Source organism: Cydia pomonella, chromosome 18 (genome assembly GCF_033807575.1).
Source record: "Cydia pomonella isolate Wapato2018A chromosome 18, ilCydPomo1, whole genome shotgun sequence".
Classification (NCBI taxonomy): Eukaryota; Metazoa; Arthropoda; class Insecta; order Lepidoptera; family Tortricidae; genus Cydia; species Cydia pomonella.
This window is the reverse complement of record NC_084720.1, coordinates 14,433,349-14,454,293: the sequence shown is the minus strand read 5'-3', so window position 1 is coordinate 14,454,293 and position 20,945 is coordinate 14,433,349. Positions and strand designations below refer to the sequence as shown.

The 20,945-nt window shown below is 35.8% G+C and overlaps 1 protein-coding gene across 1 annotated transcript in view; it reads right to left on the bottom strand.

Annotated features, from left to right (window-relative positions):
- LOC133527559 (arp2/3 complex-activating protein rickA-like) overlaps positions 1-20,945 on the bottom strand; it is a 68,417-nt gene that overhangs the window by 30,601 nt on the left and 16,871 nt on the right. Inside the window, exon 2 of the mRNA XM_061864615.1 lies at positions 14,121-14,556. Within this exon, the coding sequence (XP_061720599.1) occupies positions 14,121-14,325 (205 nt within the window). The 5' untranslated portion in view covers positions 14,326-14,556. The remainder of the gene's footprint in view (positions 1-14,120; positions 14,557-20,945) is intronic.

The following is a 20,945-nucleotide window of genomic DNA, read 5'->3' as shown; positions in this document are numbered from 1 at the left end:
ATCTGCAACTATTTTGATAGCACGCGCAGTACAGGTGTTATTTACCTATACGTCATAATTTCATAGAAGCTTGGCGTTTAAAATAACACTTGCACTGCGTGTGCTCAAATCGTTGCAGACTTGTCTTGGTCTGACTCTATCGTGTTGTTTGGCTGTGTTACTTTTCTTTGCTTAAATAGGCCCTTTATCAGGCTGACAGTTCAAAATTGACATTCGAATGTCAGTCTTATATGTACAGTCAGATGCAGAGAGAGGTGACCCCCCTGCACCGTTGTCACCGTATGTGGGAGATATATCTCCCTCAGCCTGACAAAGGGTTATGGAAACAGAGTAGAAGAGGACAATGTATGTTGCCAGCAAGCAAATAGGTGTAGGTGGTAATCGGGAATGCACCTATTTTGAATGACCACTGTTATAAGTACCTACTATCAATCACGAAGTGAATTGTTTGCACGAGGAGCGTATACGGCATCTATTTAGGCATAGATCTGTGATTTTCATCATTGCAAAATGATTGTCATGAACTTGTAAATGTTTCTATTTAAGCACCTATTATTATTTTTGATTCTGTTTTCTAAGGTTTATATGATTGTACCTAAATGACACGCATTTTAATTAAGCGCGCACTGATAGGTATAGTAATTTATACTATTTATATTATAAGGTACCATAACTATATTGCCATTTTTAACACACGATGGCCCAGGCCTGAACCAGCGAGATGACCATGTGATGGTTGAGAGCACGCACTATGGAATGGGCCACGTGTTGATGCGTACGCAACCTTTGAGGGCTCCGCTATACGATGGCCCAGCGTAGGCCAGTCCTAGGCACGCATTTATGCGTTAGAGGGAGCAAATAATATTGCTATCTCATTTCACCGCTGCGCCCCTTGGACTGGCCTACGCTGGGCCATCGTGTAGAGGAGTCATGATGTGTGGACGAAAAACCGACATCGTGGCCATCCCATCGCCATCCCGCCGCGCCATAAGACATCTGACACCACTGCCCTATCTACACGCTGGCCCATCTTAGCGGGCCAGTAAGATGGCCCGTCGTGTAGAGGAGCCCGTCTTTTAATTAATTGTTATAAAACGGTTTTTGATATGATATGGATGTAGGTATATGGCTCTTTACAGCTGACGGAATCTATAACAATTTCATAACAAGAAACTAAAATCTTAATTGGGCTCCTTATCTAAGACTCATTCATTGGTAACTACATTTATAAATATATAAATTAGTACCTACTGGTCTAATGAAATACAATATTGATGCTAGCCCTGTGGTACTTGACCTGGTAAGATAGCATAATAATATACCCGCTACATTCCCTTAGGGGCTGTCAAGGTTCAATGTCCTTGAAATGGATGTTACTTTACTTAAGCAGTATTTTAAGAAAACTATTTGTTTTAGTAAAGCAATTTTTTTTAAATATTTATTATATTTCAATGACCGTGGCCGCGAGCATACATGATTGAACGAAATCGGGTCGATAGAAAATAATTGCAAAGATTGGTCTTAAAATCACCATTAAACGGTTCTGTCTTTATTTTTTTGACTTATGAGTCTGCAATTTTAATAAAATCACAATTTCAATGATCCAAATATTTTTAAATACCCAGTTTTCTTATTATTCCTTATTCCCAGTAACATGCAACAGTGCTATCTTATTTACTCCGATACAAATAGACAGTGTGCGCGTTTTAGATATTGAATTGAGAGCCTTTTAAGAGTCACACGTACCCGCTCTCCCACAAAGCCGCTCCCGAACAATCGATAAATAAATTAATATTATAGGACATTATTACAAAAATTGACTAATCCCACAGTAAGCTCAACAAGGCTTGTGTCGATGATACGCTCTCATTTTGAAATAGCATGCTTAAATTACATGACTTTGGCATGAACTACTTATATAACATATCAATGTCTGGTTCTAGTTTTTGTTGTTAAAAAATGTTATAGAGTCAGACCAAACTAATTTGGCAGCGATTTTGACAGCCCAGCCTGTGCAAGTGTTAAGTAAACATGAATCTTGGATTGGGCATGAGAGTGGTGGGCGAAATTGACAGAACGGGATAGTTTTATATATCTTACAGTAGGAGTAGCAGAGAAAGCTCTATTTTTGTTTGGCCTTGTTGTGTCTCACATTTTTTAATTTGTCACTGTAAATTTAGTATGGTTTATGGTGGATAACAAATAACCCGACTAAATCACGTAGGTTGTTTTTGGTATATTGTCAGGAATTTTAAAACGTGTTTTTAATGTTGTCGCATTGCGTATATCATTTCCTCACGGGGGCGGGGCTATAAGATCGTACCATCTATGTAAGTAAACGTCATAAATAATGCTTGTGCACTGTCTGGGCTGTCAAAGTCGCTGCCAACTTATCTTGGTCTGACCCTACAAAGACAAAGTGAGTAGAAGTTATGTATGTAAAATTTCTACTCTTTAATTTCTTTATATTAGGTACAATTACTAGCAACAAAAATATAGTACCATAACTATACCTATCTCTGTTACCTAAATATTCATGTTATTTCAGAATGTTGTTTTAAACGTACTTTTGTGAACATCTGTTATTGGCTTATGTTTTCTGTTCACTGCGCTATGTATTACTTTTTGTATTGTTGTTGGTGCCCAAAAAAAAAACAACTGAGAGCGTATCTTTGATTGTATGGCGGCGGCTAAGTTCTTATGACTCTTAAGCAATAAGTAATTGATCCAACAAGTAGGTTATTAATTGCAAAAAAGTACTCACAGTAGGCTAAACCGCTACTCATTGCTTTTAAAAACGGTACGCACCTTAAATGGCTGATAATGATAATACTCTTTACTAACCATAAATTGACTTTATGGCTTGGCAATAAGGTATATAAAGTGTCAATTAAATGTGAATAGTTACAGTAACAGCTGTATCGAGCTTCGAGCTCCGTTATAATGCCACTGAGGAGTCGTGTGAATAAGGTCCTCGTAACTGTCAAGGTAAGCGGTAAGGTATAGGCACGGTATAGGTAACTAACTTCTGTCTGCGACTTCGTTGGCGTAAAATGATTGTAGTATAAGCACATGACGTGTCGTGATGAGTGGTCGTAGTGCACACGTCATGCGATATTTAGAAATAAACAATACATTTAATTAAAAATACAATAGAAGATCAAGGCTACGACTCGATAAGAGATATTATAATTATACTAGTCTAAATAACGTTAACCGCTAACTTCATTTGGCATTTGTCAGTTAGGTACCTATCCCAAGTATATTATTAGATTTCTTTGTAAATGTCACACGATTCGCTGTATAGTATAAAACCCTGTTTTTTCTAAAATCGTTCAGTATGTTGCCGACTTACGTTGTGTTACTACCCTAACGCCTCACATTTCATGGCGACCCTGCCAGTCGTACTGCTTCTCAGCACTCCTGGTTTTGACCGGTTCCGTGCCAACTAGACCACACCGCGTTCCACGTACCAACGACTTTGTCAATTAACGCAAAAACGGTGCCGGAAACAGTGCGAAAACAACGCAGACTCTTCACTGATTTACATAATATATGTTTATCGCAATAAACTATGTCATTCATTCATTCATTCATAACCTCAACAGTTATGGGAGGACGGAGGACGCACATCTTTAGCCCAGTTCAGACCTCAACCACCCCAATGATGATGATGACTAATAAAAACTATCCTATGTCCTTCCCCGGGCCTCAAACTATCTCCATACCAAATATCATCTAAATCGGTTCAGCAATTTAAGCGTGAAGCGGTAAAAGACAGACAGAGTTTACTTGTGCAGTTGTCAATCTTCAATCTTAGTCGTTTACTTCAATCAAAAAGTAATTATTACTATATGACGTTTCGATCGCATCTGTCATTATTTTACTTTTCGATTGACGTTAATGGTCGACGATTGTCTCTTTAGCTACATCGCACACTGGTCCCACTGGTCGAGAAAAGTAACACTCGATAGAAATTTTGTTAAAAAAAATACTCCTTGCAATTAAAAAAAAAGTGAATTAGCGGTAAAAAAATGGTGTTAGGCTTCGTTTCTGAGAAATAAAGTTGAAGTTTTTTTTTATCCATACATTTTAATTTTCATTATTTTTTGTACCGCTAAAAGTATTTTTTTAATTGCATAGAACATTAATAAGTTGCTTTTCCACAGAACCAAACTTACTTGTTATAAAAGAATCATCGATATTAAATTATGGTTAATTTATATCTTAATAACAGACTGCATCTCTTTGCTTAGTGATTGCAAAATCCTTGACTACAACGATCAATTAGTGCAGTGCTAATTATATTGTCTAGGTAGAATTTTCTTTCGTTTTGCTAGACGGTAATTTCAGGCAGATTTAATCATAGTTACTATATTCTTCCTAGACTGTTAGTTATAATACGACCATGAGAACTAAGTTATTTCATTTTCCTTCACATCTTAGTGGTTAATGCAGCCCAGGCGCTTAAGGCACTTAAATCGAGCAATTTACGAATACACCAGTTTTTATTTTTGGGTCCCAATCCCAACTCGAAGTTGAAACTGTTTTTTTTTGGGGCTATGTATACTCTTAAAGATATTATAATAATAATAATAAAAATCTTTATTGCACACTACATAAAAAACAGATACATTATACTACATTATATTATATTTACTGCTACTAAAAGATTACAAGCCAAGATTTCAACCAACGATCATTCATTTAAAAGTCAGTCGTCATCCAAGCAGCAATACATCAAACTCCTTTTACAATTAGGTATTCAGATCTTTTGAATAAATTATTCATAGTTTAATATTATATAATGCCGTGTAATTACATTCACACCCAGATGTATTTAGCCTTAACTGTATAAATTAGCTGTCTAAGGCTAGCCTAGTTAATAAATGTCAGGCATTCAATAGTCTGATCCGAGCCTTGACCAATTGGAACCGCTTTTGCTCTGACGCGAGTAGAGTTGTGAATGAATGTAACTGATGGTATGTTTAATGTAAACTGACATTTTAGAGTAATGCCCGAACATTTCTAAACTAGGGGAAATGTTTTAGATCACTGTCTTGATTGCAATGTTCTGTATCCGAAATAGCTAGATTTAAAAGATTCGTCGTAGTCTCTAGATATGAGAAAGACTAAAATATTTTTAGATCAGCCGGTTTTATCATTATCTTGAACATCATTACATAGTATAAAACAGAGTTGCTTTCCGCTGTCTGTCCTTGTCTGCTTAGATCTTTAAAAGTACCCAACGGATTTTGATGCATTTTTTTAGTAGATAGAGTAATTCAAGAGGAAGGTTTATATGTATAATATATACCTACTTATATACTTTTTTATAAAACAGACTTGTTTTTAGAACTTTTCAAAATATAACTCTATAAAAGCCATTAGGTAAGTAATTTTTTCAAAATCTCCTGCACCTAGTTCCGGCCTAAACAAGGAGGCACTGGGCGACTGTAAGGTAGGCAACCATAATTGATAAACAAACTATTGATTTCTGTTACAATCCTGAAAATTTGCATGTATAGTACCTACACCTTACAATTTACCCGAATTGACGCGGGTTCAGGGGCTAAGGAAGCGCGAGGTATCGGAGAGTTCGGGAGTAGGTATATAGAGTAAGCGTGGATATATTTCGCTATCTCGAACTTTATTCGCGAACCGAGGGTCTACCGCGAAAATTTAAACTTCTGCATCTCCATCCCTCGAATCGTATATTATTTTATATTTTTGCGGTAAGCCTTCTGTTAGTATATATGCGATAAATTAACCGGACATGTGGAAAGTGACGGACACTCCCACATCCCTAGCTGATGACTTTGGATCGGACATGCTGCGACTAAACAGTTTCGTCACGTAATTAGTGACATCCCTGACGACATGACTGATAATTATTCCGTTTATTGAAGCAAGCAATAACCCTAATGTGTTGTAATTATTTTGGCATTATGAGTCCACAGCGAGCTCGGCCGAATTTCAAGTTCCCATACAAACGGAATTTCGTTCTCTTAATTGTAACTCCCAGGGGTCTAAATCAGCCAGCTAAAAAAAGATGCTTCAAATTCATAAATTTTTTATTATTATTCTGAGCTCCCTAAACGAGCTGCTCTGTTGATCAATATTGAACGGGGTTCTTTTAAATTAGAAAAATATAAAAAAATGCGTAAAGTTTGCTACTTTTTGTGTTATGGACATGGATAAACGCTTTATTCTCCATGTCATGGCTTTACGAAAAAACTAAGCTAAGCTAATTTTATGATAACGGGTTTCCTTGATTATCATCCTATTGTTACGGAATACATCATTTTTCTTTAAATTTTCAGTATAAATCCGCCTATCCGGCCTGACGGATGACTGGCTAACACGATCGCGTTTTCAATTTTTTATTCTATTATAAATCCGCTTAAAGCGTTAAATTAATTCTTGCATCAACTGAGTTTTGTCTGATCTGACGGATAGCTGGCTCGCATGATCGCGTTTATATCGGACATAACGTTTTTAGTTTATCATTAATATAATTTTATTTATATTATAAATCCATCTAAAGTTTTAAATTATTTCTTGTATCTACTGAGCTTTGTCTGACCTGACGAATGGCTGGCTCGCATGATCGCGTGTAGGTACATCAGACATAACGTTTTTAGTTTATCATTCTATTTTAATTCCTCTTAAAGTTTTTGAGTGAATTCTTACAGCAACTGAGTCTTTCCGACCCGACAGATGACTGGCTTGCACGATCGCATATATGTCGGACATAACGTTTTATATAGTCTTACTAACAAGAATGCAAATTGTAATACATACATACTATACAGTTATACAACTGGGACTTATACTTTATGTCGGATATAAACGCGATTGCGCTAGAAAAAAAGACATAGAACCGTTTAATGGTGATTTTAAGATCAATCTTTGCAATTATTTTCTATCGAGCCGATTTTGTTCAATCATGTATCGAGTACGGCCACGGTCTTTGAAACATAATGAATATTTAACATATATTTTTTGCTTTACCAAAACAAATAGTTTTTCTAAAAAAACAGTAACATCAATTTCAAGGTCATTGGGTGATGACAGCCTCTTAAGTTCTCTACAAATACCTATGGTATATTTAGGTATGGTATGTATGTTCATACCGATATTATGTTACCACATGGATAACTTCCGCGAGTACAATGCACATGCCACGTGTACTGGCGGAAGATGCAGCCAGTCCTTAGAAAAACACAGTGCACAGGAAGTAATACTTACGAAGCTTATACAGCCTTTGACCTTGGAGCTTTGAACGTAGAGATCAGTGTTGTCACATACAATTTTGCCGAAGTAGTAGAACAGGGTGCAAAAATAGGTAGAAATGGGTGGTTTTAAAATGAAAAACAGGTAGATGTACCACTCAATAGCAAGTACATTTTTATGATTAAAAATGTGTATAAATTTTTTCAAATTATTTATTAGTCATTAATATTGTGATGTTAGTACACGTGTTTATTAAAGAAATCGAAACAAAAATGAGGATTTCCATTGTTTGTAGGTAATGAATCTGCTTGTATAATCTGTTTCTTTGGCAAGTTTTCATTACATCGAATCTAAATTCGGTAGAAATTAAGTAATGTTCCGTCACATGTATTGAGAATTACTTACAATTGTACCATTTTGAAAAATAGGTAGATTTCAGGCCAAGGGAGGTAGATAGGTAGAACGCAGGCAAAATAGGTAGATCTACCCAAAAGTTGGTAGATGTGACAACACTGGTAGAGATCTTCTTTACTAATTCATTTAAACCATTTAACCGCATACAAAAGAGATTTTGTATTCGTGTTTATATTTACGTTTCTCGTTTCTAGAAACGAAAGCCGCCAGACTCCCATGGCTCGGGCACGTAGTCCGGATGGGTGAGGATCGTGCAGTCTGGAGGGCTTACTCTGGAGTTCCAAATGACCGAAGACCATCTGGACGCCCTAGGTACCGCTGGAGAAATGAAGTGCAAAAAGACCTTAGCGAACTTAGCGCCGTCGACTGGACGGAAACGGTTTTGGACAGAGAAGCAAGGTTTTTGGTGTCGGAGGCCAAGATCCACTTCGGGTCGCTGCGCCACAGCAGTAAGTAAGTTTATATTTACGAAAAGATTTTGGTTTGATTTTGTTTTTTTTTCTTTTAATATATTAAATATGTTATTATTATTGTAAGCCAAAATAACATTAGTCTTCAACGTCAATCTTAAACTTAATATTTATTCTCAAATATTCAACGAAATGTTTTATTATGCAAGAGCGTAAGTTGATAGTTATCTCAAGATTACATGAATATTGAATATCGACGTAGTAATTATTGTAATCTACCGTATAAATAGTAATTATGAGCAAGCTCGGTCTTATTAAGTGGTTAAAATGTAATGTAATATTATGTTATAGGTACCTATCTTACCTATATAAGTAGTATTATACTTAACATAAACGCAGCATAAGGGATGACTCACGTTAGACCGGCCCGGCCCCGGGCCGGGGCGTCCGACACTTTGTTTTCTATAGAAAACATCACCGATCACCCGTCATAGAAAACGAAGTGTCAGACGTCCCGGCCCGGGGCCGGGCCGGTCTAACGTGAGTCATTCTTAAATCCCTACAAGAACATATGTTGTATCTGAAGTAAGCAAAGTATCTAACAATATTCCTAGGTCTACATCTTAGGTAAGTAATTGATTAGTATAAAAATACATCTTAAGTGATTATACTAATGTATAACAAAGTTAAACGTATAAGTGTATTTAGTTGTATATATGTGTATATATTTGTTGTATGTCATATGCCATTGAATGTATATTGTAGGGTAAAATAAATACCTTTTCTATTTTTTATTCCGCCACTTTGTACAGTACGGATGTCTACCATCTCCAATTCTCCCTCAATTGCTCAAAGGTTAATTGGAAGAGATCCCTTAAAGGGATAAGTTCGCCTTTGTACAAATGATAAGTGTTTTATTTCCTGTTTTGTTTTAATTTCTGTACAATTAAGAAAAAAAAATGACATTGAGAAAGTACCTTATAATCGAAGGCAGTTCGATATTGTTGATAAAATGTAAGGCGGACAGATGTCACTAGCGTCGACGTTTGGCAGATCAAATCTATTGTATGGCCATTTAAATGTTAAGCATAATGCTATGCGGTATCTATTCTAAAACCTTGTCATTTGGTGCCATTGAGTATTCATTTGAAATTTAATAGGTATAACTGTATTTGCATGATAGCCTCTCCTACAAAAATAGATAAAATACAGAGGCATTTATTTTGCACAAATACCTAAAGAAAATTAAATAAAAGAATAATTTCTTATCATATCTTGTACCTCAGAAAGAACAAAATTCGAAGAACAATATAATACGAGTATAGCGATATATACCCTACCTAAATATAACTTTTAAGTACCTATATCAAAAATAATAAATAAATCATCCATAACAATACACAAACAATAAAAAAAGAATCAAGTCAAAACAAATGGTTATGTAAGTTTCATTCAAGGTGTTTCCACTTCTCGTGCTCGTACAATTGACATTTAAGTCGCGTGTAAGCGGCATAAAATTGCTTATTATGCTCTAGAGCATAAAGTAAAATCATCTGTTATCACCATTATTAACTTAGCAATAAAGTCTAAAATCTGCCATTGAAACTGCTAGTTCTGCCGACGCGCCCCCGACCGGCGCGCTCCCGAGTCCTGACCCGAGTACGATTTTCTTTAGTCTTGAAAAAATACGGTAAAATAACCTAAAATATTGGTAATTTTTGTATATTTAACTCACAATCGAAGTGAAGAGTACAGTATACAAATAAATATAAATACCCCATATTATCCTCGACTCACTTTATCAGTCGCTTCATGCCCTAGTTGTAAAATTTATTATAGAACTGAATTTGTAACGCTCTGCTTTTTGCTCCGTCTGTTTTGTTTTGAGCGCGTACGCGCGAACTCGTGCTCGGGTCTAGTTCAAATTCAAATAGCATGGTTTTAAATACCACTTATTTTTCCAGTAACATTTAATTTTACTTTATATCCAGTTTGTAGCCATTTATAAAAAAAAATCACTTTATACTTAATTTGGGAATTTTTATGATATTTCTACTTAGAAATCTCTTTCGATCCTAACAGGAGAAAAGTGTCCCAATATTTTTATACATTTTGCGATCTACACATTGCGTTACCGCCATACAAAGCTTATATGAAAAATTTGAACGGAATGGAAATAAAAATCGTGACACAGTTTTTTCTTCCATAAGAATTGAAAGTGTTTGTGATTCTGCGAAGAAATGACATCAACACTCCCGAATAAAAAATAAGTGTAGTGTACTTTAAGGTGTAGTAGGTTCAGCCAATAGAGTATTTGATAAATCGTAGAGCCTCTTTAGATCAGTTTTCTAGTAACTTCATTAATTCGACACCAGATTTCTTTAGTTTTGCTCGATAGAAAAAAATCACGAAAAAGGGCTAAAACGCAGGTGCAAATTTGTAATAATTTTTTCACAAAGTTAAAGATATAGAAATTGCTTTCATATATGCGCAATTTTATGTTTGATCGAACTCATCGATTACTTTTTTTGTTAAAACTTACAAAAAAAAATTTAAACATATCCGCGATCTTGGGCACGCACAGCCGTCTCGCTCACGCTTAGGCTTAGTGAGAGTGAGAGAAAAATCTGAACCCACGGGGCCATAAGAAAACTGCAAATAGGTATTGCAAATAAGTAATTAATATAACTGACTTAGCGAATTTAGTAGGTAACATACATAACATACTTGCTGAACCCAGAGTTGAACTTTAGACTACGTAAAACGCAATCAAGCCGTTTTCGTATAAGTACAAACTCAGTACTTAGATAATATATAGGTAGGTATAGTAAACACCCCTATAATGGAACAGGCACCAATAATGGGATGGTATAGACAAATCCTGTAAAACAAGCATTTACCATCAGTTTTTAAACGCTGACAACATTTTACCATAAACAAGAGTCAAAGAGCTGCTTAAGTTTAAATTTTCATTGACATTTGTTAGTTTGAAAATTAATGACGCCATACATCGCATGACTGGAGCGAAAAACCATAGTTTTAATTAGTTAATAATATTGAAACCAATTGCAGTAGCATTCATTGAATACATAGAAAACATAGAGGAATTGGACATTCAACTTTTAAAGCATAAAGCGGTAGAAATTTTACAGATGTCGGTGAAATATCAAAAATCCTCAAAATTTTCTATTAAATGTCCCATGATTGGTGCCGTTAACATGAATAAGTGGGGAATTAAGTATTGTAGTTATTTAATGTGTTATTTTCGAATAACTATGTTCTATGATATGTTTTTAAATGCATGCTAATTTATTTAAACGTGATTCTTAATACGACCGTTGGCTGAGTGCTTTTATAATTTACCTAACCTTGAAATATCGATAAGGCGTTTTTCTCATTAAAAGCGATTCCGTGTTTTGTAGTTAACAACAATAGCCTGTGCTTTGTCAAATTATGGAAGGTAGAGTTAAGGAACGCAATCTCCATTGGCAGAATTTATGCAAAAGTGTCCAGTGGTCAGCTATAAATAATAGTTCCTAATCTCTCCAGAGTAGCGCTAGAGTAGCTAAGAACTTAGGCGTTATTGACGGAGTGAAGTGCGCTGTCTATGCTTTGATTTTTTTTTTCCAAGTATTCTTGGTATTGTAGCGCTACATATTTAAGGTTTTTTGATGACACTTTTTGGTATATGGAGATTCCATTCCTTATCTCCACCTTCCGTATGTCAAATGATAAAAAGGATGAATTTGGGTGGATCAACTTTTAGAACATTGGTTTCGTGTTCCTAGACTGTCTAGCAAAGAAAAATCGATTTTTCAAAAAGGGACACATCATTTTTGTATGGGGGCAAACTTTTTTCTTCTGCGTTAACGGTAACAAAATGTAACTTTTATCTGACCAAGTTATTCATTTTAAAGAGTTAGTTAATTACTTACGGATCTAATAATACCCGTGTAAACAAAAAAGTAAAAAAATCAACAAAGTTTTTGATAAATAAATTTGCTTTGCTAGGGAGTCTAGGGACACGAAATTTGTGTTCTATAAGTTTCTTGAGTGAATCAATTTGCCTCTATAACTTGGCTATAACTGCAAATATAGAAGTTCGCAAATTGTGGGCATCTTCCTCCGTCACTCTAATTACTTCTTCATTGGAGTAAAAGAGAAAAATCCCCGCAATTTGAGAATTTTGGTTTTCGCGGTATTCCCTGTTCCATGTCTTCATAAGGCTAGGTATATACAAAAAAAACTATGAATAAGTTTAATGGTGTATAATAAGTCGCAGGGAGCTTATAAAATTTGATTATTTCATGAAATGATATTTAAGATTATTGATTAGAATAGGTTTGATTATTTCATGATGTGGCGTACTGATTATTCGACAAATTTAAGGTTTCGCCACCATATACATAATTCGATTCCCGATCGTGGCAAAGTTTTCTTAACACCTAAGAACAATATCAGTTACCGTCTTAATTTGAATACAATATCAGCATCGATGAAGGTATCTATCGGATTGAGAAAATTAATTAATTGGGGTACTAAATAACGATTATACTTAATGGTGTCAAGAGAGAAAATTACATTAATGTGTTTTTTATCAGCATAATGAAAATCGAGGAACAAATTCACAGAAAATTATTGATTGGAAAATTTACGAAATAATACAAAAACAAAATTTATTTGGTAACAAGAAAGTGCAGGTCGTGAGGACTTTAACTGTATTTAATATTGGGCTTTTTTGGTAGGACTCTTAGGGCAGTACTGCCCTGGAGGATACTTAGGTAGGGTCTTACGTGAGCGAATAACTCGCGAAGCGGCGCGGCGCGGCGCTGGTGCATTCAATCCTTTGATACCTATGGAAGTGTCCTACGTGGGTGATCTCCGAATGCTGTCGCGAGTCATCGCTCACGTAAGCCGCTGCGTTAGGGTCTAGGATAAGTCAAAGTCATTGGGCCAGAAATAAATTTTCAGTAAAAAGTAGAAATACAATACAAACCTACATACATACATATAGTACTTAGAATAAGTCATAATTATAAATACTTATAAATAGTTCATAAGATAAGATCGGGTACACAAAAACTGTAAGTGAGTGCAACATTCGCCGATAAACGAAACGAAACGAAATTTAATGTAAATGTATATTGTACCAACTTTTTTGATAAATAAATTTAAAAAGAAAAATGACGAATGACCACTTGACCACTCTGTCTAGTAGAACTAACGATAAAGTTCTGGATCATCATTTCATCAAGCATCGTTATCACCAGCTTCTTGTAGATCATGGACCAGTCCCACAAGAAAATTTTACCCCAAATAAAGTTTTTAATGATCGTTTTTTACCCACGTGGTTCGGCCATGTTTTCAAAACAGCTAGTGACATATTATAAATTAATTTTTAGTTAAGTGTTTCTTAACAACAAAACAGGAAACATAAAGCGACAGGAAATATACGCATTCAAATTCTTCTCAGTAATTAAAACTCTAGTATCAATATCGATTAGCGACTATTTTCATAGTAATAACAATTAAAAAGTAATCTGTCTGGTAACTGGGCTATCCCCAATGGCTCACAAGTTAAACAAAACTGAGCACTTGAATCGTAATGTGTGTTTATTACGATTTAACTTTGTACTTTAGTTTTTGCATAAACGAATAGCTAATGATCGTGTTCGTACGTGAGTTTGTGTTTTTACTGATAAGATCTGTGTACATCATCAACATTAAGTATTTTAACGATTACACGGTGTCAAAGGACGATGTTTGTAACTAATTAGTACTTAATAAAATAATAGCCTGTGTAATATGTCAAAAAACTTGTAATTTTGGGTAATTTAGATAATTCGAGATTGTTAAATATTTACATGTTTTAAAATTATTGTTTATATTTTTATTTTAAAATTAAGTTCTACTTACAATTTTTTTATCATAATAGTTATTTATTATAACTTTAGCTAAATATGTCCACCAACTTACCCTTCAATGTACTGGAAAGCTGAAAGAAATTGCAATCGATCCATTTAATCGTTATGCATGCTGCACATATCGGCTATGACTTACTTTTCAGCGCCTTGCCTTCAGGCGTGCACGGTTTCGTATTGATTAGACAGTCCACGTAGTTCCTCACTAATCTCTTGTTCTCCAAAATAGCATCCACACTCAAATAGTCATATCTCTTATCGTACTTCGGCAAGTCCCTCAAACTGTTTATGTCCTGGGCCGCCACGAACGACACACACGCAAACACGAAAAGCACTGCCCGCATTTTGAAAAACGCCTTACACTTAAATTAAAAATGGAACGCATACCACGCGCAAATGCACTTCGATAAAAAAAAAGAAAATTTGAAAATGGAATCGCGCCCGTTCGACGGAACGCAATAGCCGTCCGCGCGTCGACACCGCGAGTCACTTGAGTTGTGTTGTAATGCGTGCGACGCGCGGTTATAAGTAAACTTGAGGTTGGCCGGTCAACGCTTTCTTCCGCTGCAACTGATCTGAAACAAGATTCAAGGGTAAATGAAGGGAAGTTTTGACGAGGAAGTGTTACAAGATAGCGGCATGTTTACATGGATATGTAAACAAGTTTCCAAATAGCCAAAACTGGTGCCTTTTTTTTAATTGCCAAATACCTACGTAATTACTAAACCATAAATAAGAACAAATATCACATTTTGTACCTACATAACGTTTCTGTTCATTGTGTACTTGTATTTCATTTTAGATTCACTTTTGTCATCAATTAAATATTAGGTAAAAATAATGAAGATAAATTTTCCAGCAGCAGACGTAATGAAAAACACGTCACCTTTTTTCTCATATTATAAGATCATTTATTTATTTGTACACACATACAATACAAAAGATAAATATTATTTTTCACTTCTCTATAAAAATTTAATGTAACTTTATAGACACGAAAAGTTCGCGCCTTTATTATACTTCGTTTTTTTATTGTCGTTCTATGGATAGCTCCCACCCGCAACTTCTGCGTGAATGTCGTTAAAAACATTCAACTCCAGTTTCATCCCATTGAGAGAAAAACTTAAAAAACCCTTTCTTAGTGGAGTTTGATAACGTTTGAAGAACTTTATAGTTATATAATATCAACTGTTGGACTAAAATGTTAACGGAATGGTGGCCGCTTTCAGATGAAAGAAGCCCCTGGCGTCCGTTGACTCGTTGGGTGGACGACATTCGGAAGATTGCGGGTCACTTCTGGATGCGATTAGCTCAGGACCGGGACAAGTGGCGTACTGGAACAGAGGCCTATGCTCAGCAGTGGGCGATAAAGGGCTGATATGATAATGATGATGATGAATATCAATAATCTCTAATAATATCAGTTATGTTTTAAATGTAACTGAACTGGGATTTCCTGTATTTCAGGCGAAAAATACAGCAATTGCAAAAGCCTTTTTTTATACTACGTCGGTGGCAAACAAGCATACGGCCTGCCTGATGGTAAGCAGTATCCGTAGCCTATGTACGCCTGCAACTCCAGAGGAGTTACATGCGCGTTGCCGACCCTAACCCCCTCCCACCCTCGTTGAGCTATCGTTATTTCAAATAGTCACTTATAAACAGATAAATAAGGAAACAACTATTTTTTTTTTATACTACGTTGGTGGCAAACAAGCATACGGCCCGCCTGATGGTAAGCAGTCACCGTAGCCTATGTACGCCTGCAACTCCAGAGGAGTTACATGCACGTTACCGACCCTAAACCCGCCCCCCCCCCTAGTTGAGCTCTGGCAACCTATTAAAAAACATACGACTGCAAAGAAAGATCGCAAGGAGTAATTAGTTCACTGATCTAGTTATGTGTTATATTTACTTTACTTATCTAATATAGACGATTCTACCAAGCATAATTGTATGAACGTTGCGTTGGCTTAAATATTACAATAGCCCCTTCGGTCACCATCTATCACATGCAAAATTTCAAGTTCAATTTCGGTTCTAGTTCTAAACAGTGACACAGAATAAATAATAGTACTGCCGTACAGAAATGACACTTTATACAATGTGTTTGTACACGTATAGTGGAGCCGTTAACCACGTATAGTACGATGAATTTCATCGACAAATCCCCCCTCATACCCTATGTTTTTTTTTTCAACCATTTTTAAAATACAAACACATTGTATAAAATCGAAGTTTCACAGTGATTTAGGGACGAATCATGTTATCCCTTTCTAATGCTTTATCCCTTTCAGTTATTTAGGGTTGTCAAAATTAATGTTATTATCTTATCTATGGTAGTGCACGCAAAGGAACGTCACGTTTTGCCATCCCTAATAATTGCTTGTAGCAATGCTGAGCCGAGAGCGCCCGAAAGGTCCAGTGTCAGTAGTGGCACCCCAGTGGCAGAAACAAAATATCTACCAAAATAAACGCTAAGGTGAAACAGCTAAATATTATTTCTATCAGTGAGGTGAACTAAAAAAAACAGAATCTAACCTAATACGGCCATAATTCGGTTTTATAGGAGCTTTGACACGTATGACCTAAGGTTTTTGTTTAACTTTTTATATAGCCACAAGTAATCATCATTTAGTTACAAAGGTTTGAAATAAATTGCCCAAATAAATAAAAACAAGACGTCAATTTTACACGACTTTACTAATCGTTAAACTCACTTTAGAAACTTTGCAGAGTGGCCCAAAAATACGTTAACAAAGAATGTTTTTGCACATATTTAACAAAAAAAATCAAAGATAATTCAATAAAAAAAAGAATTAAGTATCTTCAAAATATCCTTCTTAAGCTTTGATACTAAAACACAAACGTTTGTGAACAACAAAGCATTTGCAAAAGATGATACACAAATATGAGTATAGCGGCACCCGCGCCTCTGTGCTGCATCTTATTCTTTGAACGTCGAGGCGGTGCAGCGAGACAATTTTTTTACGTACAATCTTTATGAGAGAGGTAAGATAGCGCAGCGCTCAACTCCGTCCAGACGATTAAGGGTATTGGGCCTACCTAGCGTCTTAAGTATCAACATTATGCAGTAGTACCAATGCTTTGCCAAAGTATTTTTTGCGACCCTGTATGAAGTTTTTTTTTTATATTATCAAAAAATTTGTCCGAGAGTATTTATAATTTATTACAAGCTTTTATTTAACTTGCCCTGTTAGTATACAAGTTTGGTAGTAAGTGTGGGACAAATCTTGGAAGCTAAAAACCCACTTCCCGTTTTCCGATTGAGCTGAATATTTGCATACATATGTAAGTTGAGTGACAATGCAATATTATGGTATTATCGAGCTGATTTGATGGAGACGAGGTGGCCATAGCCCAAAGGAACTCTGTGATTAAACAACGCAACTACTTGTGTTTGGGGGTTTTAGAATTGTCTTGATGAGTATTAGTTGCTTGTGGTAAGAAAAGTACAATCAGCGACAAAAGTTTGTACCAAAAATGTTTTTCTTTTTTTGCCAAAAACTTATTTATACAGGGTGACCTTAGCCATTGGACAAACTCTGAAATCCCACGTAGGGCTACTTCTCAGGGATGCTCTGACGATAATATTTTTTTAATTAGAACAAAAGATAAAAAAAAAAAAATTTCGAACAAAAGTTATTTGCAATAATCGACAACAAAAAGAAACACACTGTGTTAATCTTTGGCAGTGTTTTTGACAATTTGTTCGAAATATTTGATAATGATCACATTTTTCAAAAGTCAGAAGCTTATTAGTGTCATAAATAAAAAAGATGATGAAAAAGTTCGAAGGTTCCATACTATTCTTTGAGGATATTGCCTTAGGAGCTACTAACACATACAGGCTGCTCCAAAGTAAAAAATGGTAATTTGCTAATTTCTTCGAAACCGCTACACCGGTTGTTATGAATTATGATACTTTGTACAATTGTTCTAAATACCCTAATGCATATGTACATTTCGGTTTTGTCCAATGGCTAGGGACACACTGTATATTTCTTTGGCTTTTACATACACAGCGACAAACGACATAAATACGACAATCACATTACACCTATGTACACATACGCGTCTAGACTAGGCTAGGCTGTTCTATGAATTATAACTTTCTATCTCCTTACTACTTTTACTTGTGATAGGTATGCAGATTCCTGTCCGTCTAGGTCCGGTATATTTTCTTATACAACGTGTAATTTTGATATAACCGCAAACTATGTAAAACTAGACGTAGGTTTTAGTGCTGTATAACAATTATATAAGGTTTTTTAATTTCGTCTTAATTTAGAACTTAGAACATTAATTTTTATAATTTTTCGGCAATGTATTGAGTACACCACGGTCACTTGTGCCAGTTGAGACGTTTCGTCATCAACACATTGAGTGCCGGGAACCCGCTCGGCGGGCGCTCTGTTCGTAGTCGCTTTCCTCTACAAAGCGGAAAAACGCTAGAATCTGCTACGCGTGTAGTGCTACGAAAACGTTGGCAGTGAATGCGTCCAATGCGAAGTTTTGAGTTAGAACCTTTGTTCTACATTGTTTAGTGATACATTGCTCGCTGAATTATTTTATATGGAAAAATAAAAGGCGTTCATTTTTTACAAAACCTTATGAAAGCCTAAACTAAAAATGCAAGCTGTATAAACATTTCAAAAGAAATTCAATTTTACGATCTTATGGGTATCCGTTATCAGAAGACATAGTAAATATGTGGAAGTCAAAGTGACTTAAGTATGTCATATTGTTTTATACACAAATTTGCTGCTTATTGTTAAAAGAATACATTCTAAAATGGCATATACATTTTAAAGTGCACTTAGGACATTACTGCTCTCAAAATTGTATTCATGTTCTGGGATGGGGTCAATGACCTGAATTCTTCGAATGTTATTGAACTTCAAAAAATGTCCTGGGGCTTACGTGTTTTTGATCACATATGTAAACAAAAACGAGTATATGTTACGCTTTATATGAATTCTTAGGGGCAATTTACTGAGCAATAAAATGCGTGTCCGATGGCAAATAAGGCTCTGCTAACCTGACTATAAAGGAATTGATATATCGAGCTCAAGAGGCTTAAGATTTTTTTCCCGTTTCGACTAAGGACAAAATACTCGAGATTTCTCGAGGCGAGAATTATCAGATGATTTGCTCTGTTTATATTTGAAATTTTCTGACTATACAGTCCCTATCTGATAAAATCTTACGACAACTATACATACTTATGGACGTTAGAGTGTTTCTTCGCTTCTATCAGATGAAAAGCAGAAACTCATAACTTCATAAGTAGGGTCAAGGCAGAAACAGTGGCTTAGGTTGAGTGAGCCACTGTACGCGGCTTTTTTTCTACCGAGCCAATCTTCCCTCCTTGACGCTAACTCTTTATCTTATTTACCTACAAGTTTTACGTTTACAAGTTTTTTATTTAGTTAGGTACCTACTTAACGTGCATTTTTAAGCAGGTAATGTATGTAGATTCGGGGTCGGCGTGTTAAACACACAACAGAACAATATGGCTACTCTTACTTGCCCACTCGTGCTTGTTTATTTACATTTGCATACAAAGCTTTTTACGACTATTTAGCCCATCCATGCGAATCCTTTCTTTAGAAAGTTACCCTACTAGTCATGAGAAGAAATTTGCAGTAATAAAACTCTCTACCAGGATCGTAATATTTGAAATTAAACGGAGAATATAGCGACCATTTTATTCACACTTATTTATTTTTCATCACACTTGCTCGCAAACGGTGTTATTGTATGCCAGTATACTGAGATGGAATGAGCTATATTATGCCCACGGACGTAGTAGATTTTTTTATTTAATACGCCCATGGCCATGTTTTTTTCAAGTAGGTACGAGCTTTTCTTTCATAATACTGTCATTTTTTTTTGTGGAATATGTTTGTAAACATTTCATTTGATTAATTTATTAGCCGTTTAAAATATTTTTAACATTATTCAATCGTGGCTGAATTCCGAATAGGTCTGTGCCTTCGATGCCCAACCTGTCAAAAAGACAATATGGCGGACGAATGTTTGAAATATTTAAGAATTATTTCGCTTACAATTTAGTTTTTTCCTCACAAGTGTGATGAAAATCATGGTGTGTAGCACGGGTGGTACAAGAATTACGAACTCGTGTTATTTTTTGTTTACCGCTGTTAATACACAATGTAGTTACTATTTGACCCACTTAAAAAGGAGAGGAAGACATACATATCCTTTTGTGCATTCGGAGCGATTATCTCCGATAATACTTAAAAACAAAAAATGGTTGTTGAAGACCCATATTCATTTTGAAAGACCTATATAAAAGCACCCCACCCGCCATTGGAACTTTAGGTATGGTATAGGTACCCTATTTTTATACAAACTTTTTCGATTTTACCATTTTGTCGCCGTGGTGAATGATTTATATAGTTACCCATGCCAAATTGCAGCTTTCTAGCACTCACGGTGAGCTAGTCAGACAGACGGACATGGCGAAACTATAAAACCATCCATACATTGCGCTCGGTTAAATGTATGAACTTGAACGGCCTTGAGTTGCCGCTCGCCGCGCCGCAAGCCGGTGACTTGCGACCATGCGTCTCAAAAATTGCAATTTTGTAATGATCCGTCGATTGAGGATGTGCAGTCAGTCGTGGCGTTAATGGCAGGATCAATGGTGGTTGCGTGTTAAGAGCTAATTAATGTCCTCCTCCTATTTAGGGTAATCCTACCTTCCTACCTAGATAGGCAATGTTCTTCGAGTGATATATTTTTGAAGCCTTTGGCCCTCAGCACACGAATCGTAAGCGTAAGCGTATCGTAAAAACGTTACGAGTACGAGACCCGTAGAGTTCTGGGCACCAAGCGTCGCGTAAGCGTAATCGTTTTATAAATGAAATCTAATTAGTTGATATCATGTCATCGCTGGCGTCAGATGTCTTCTCAT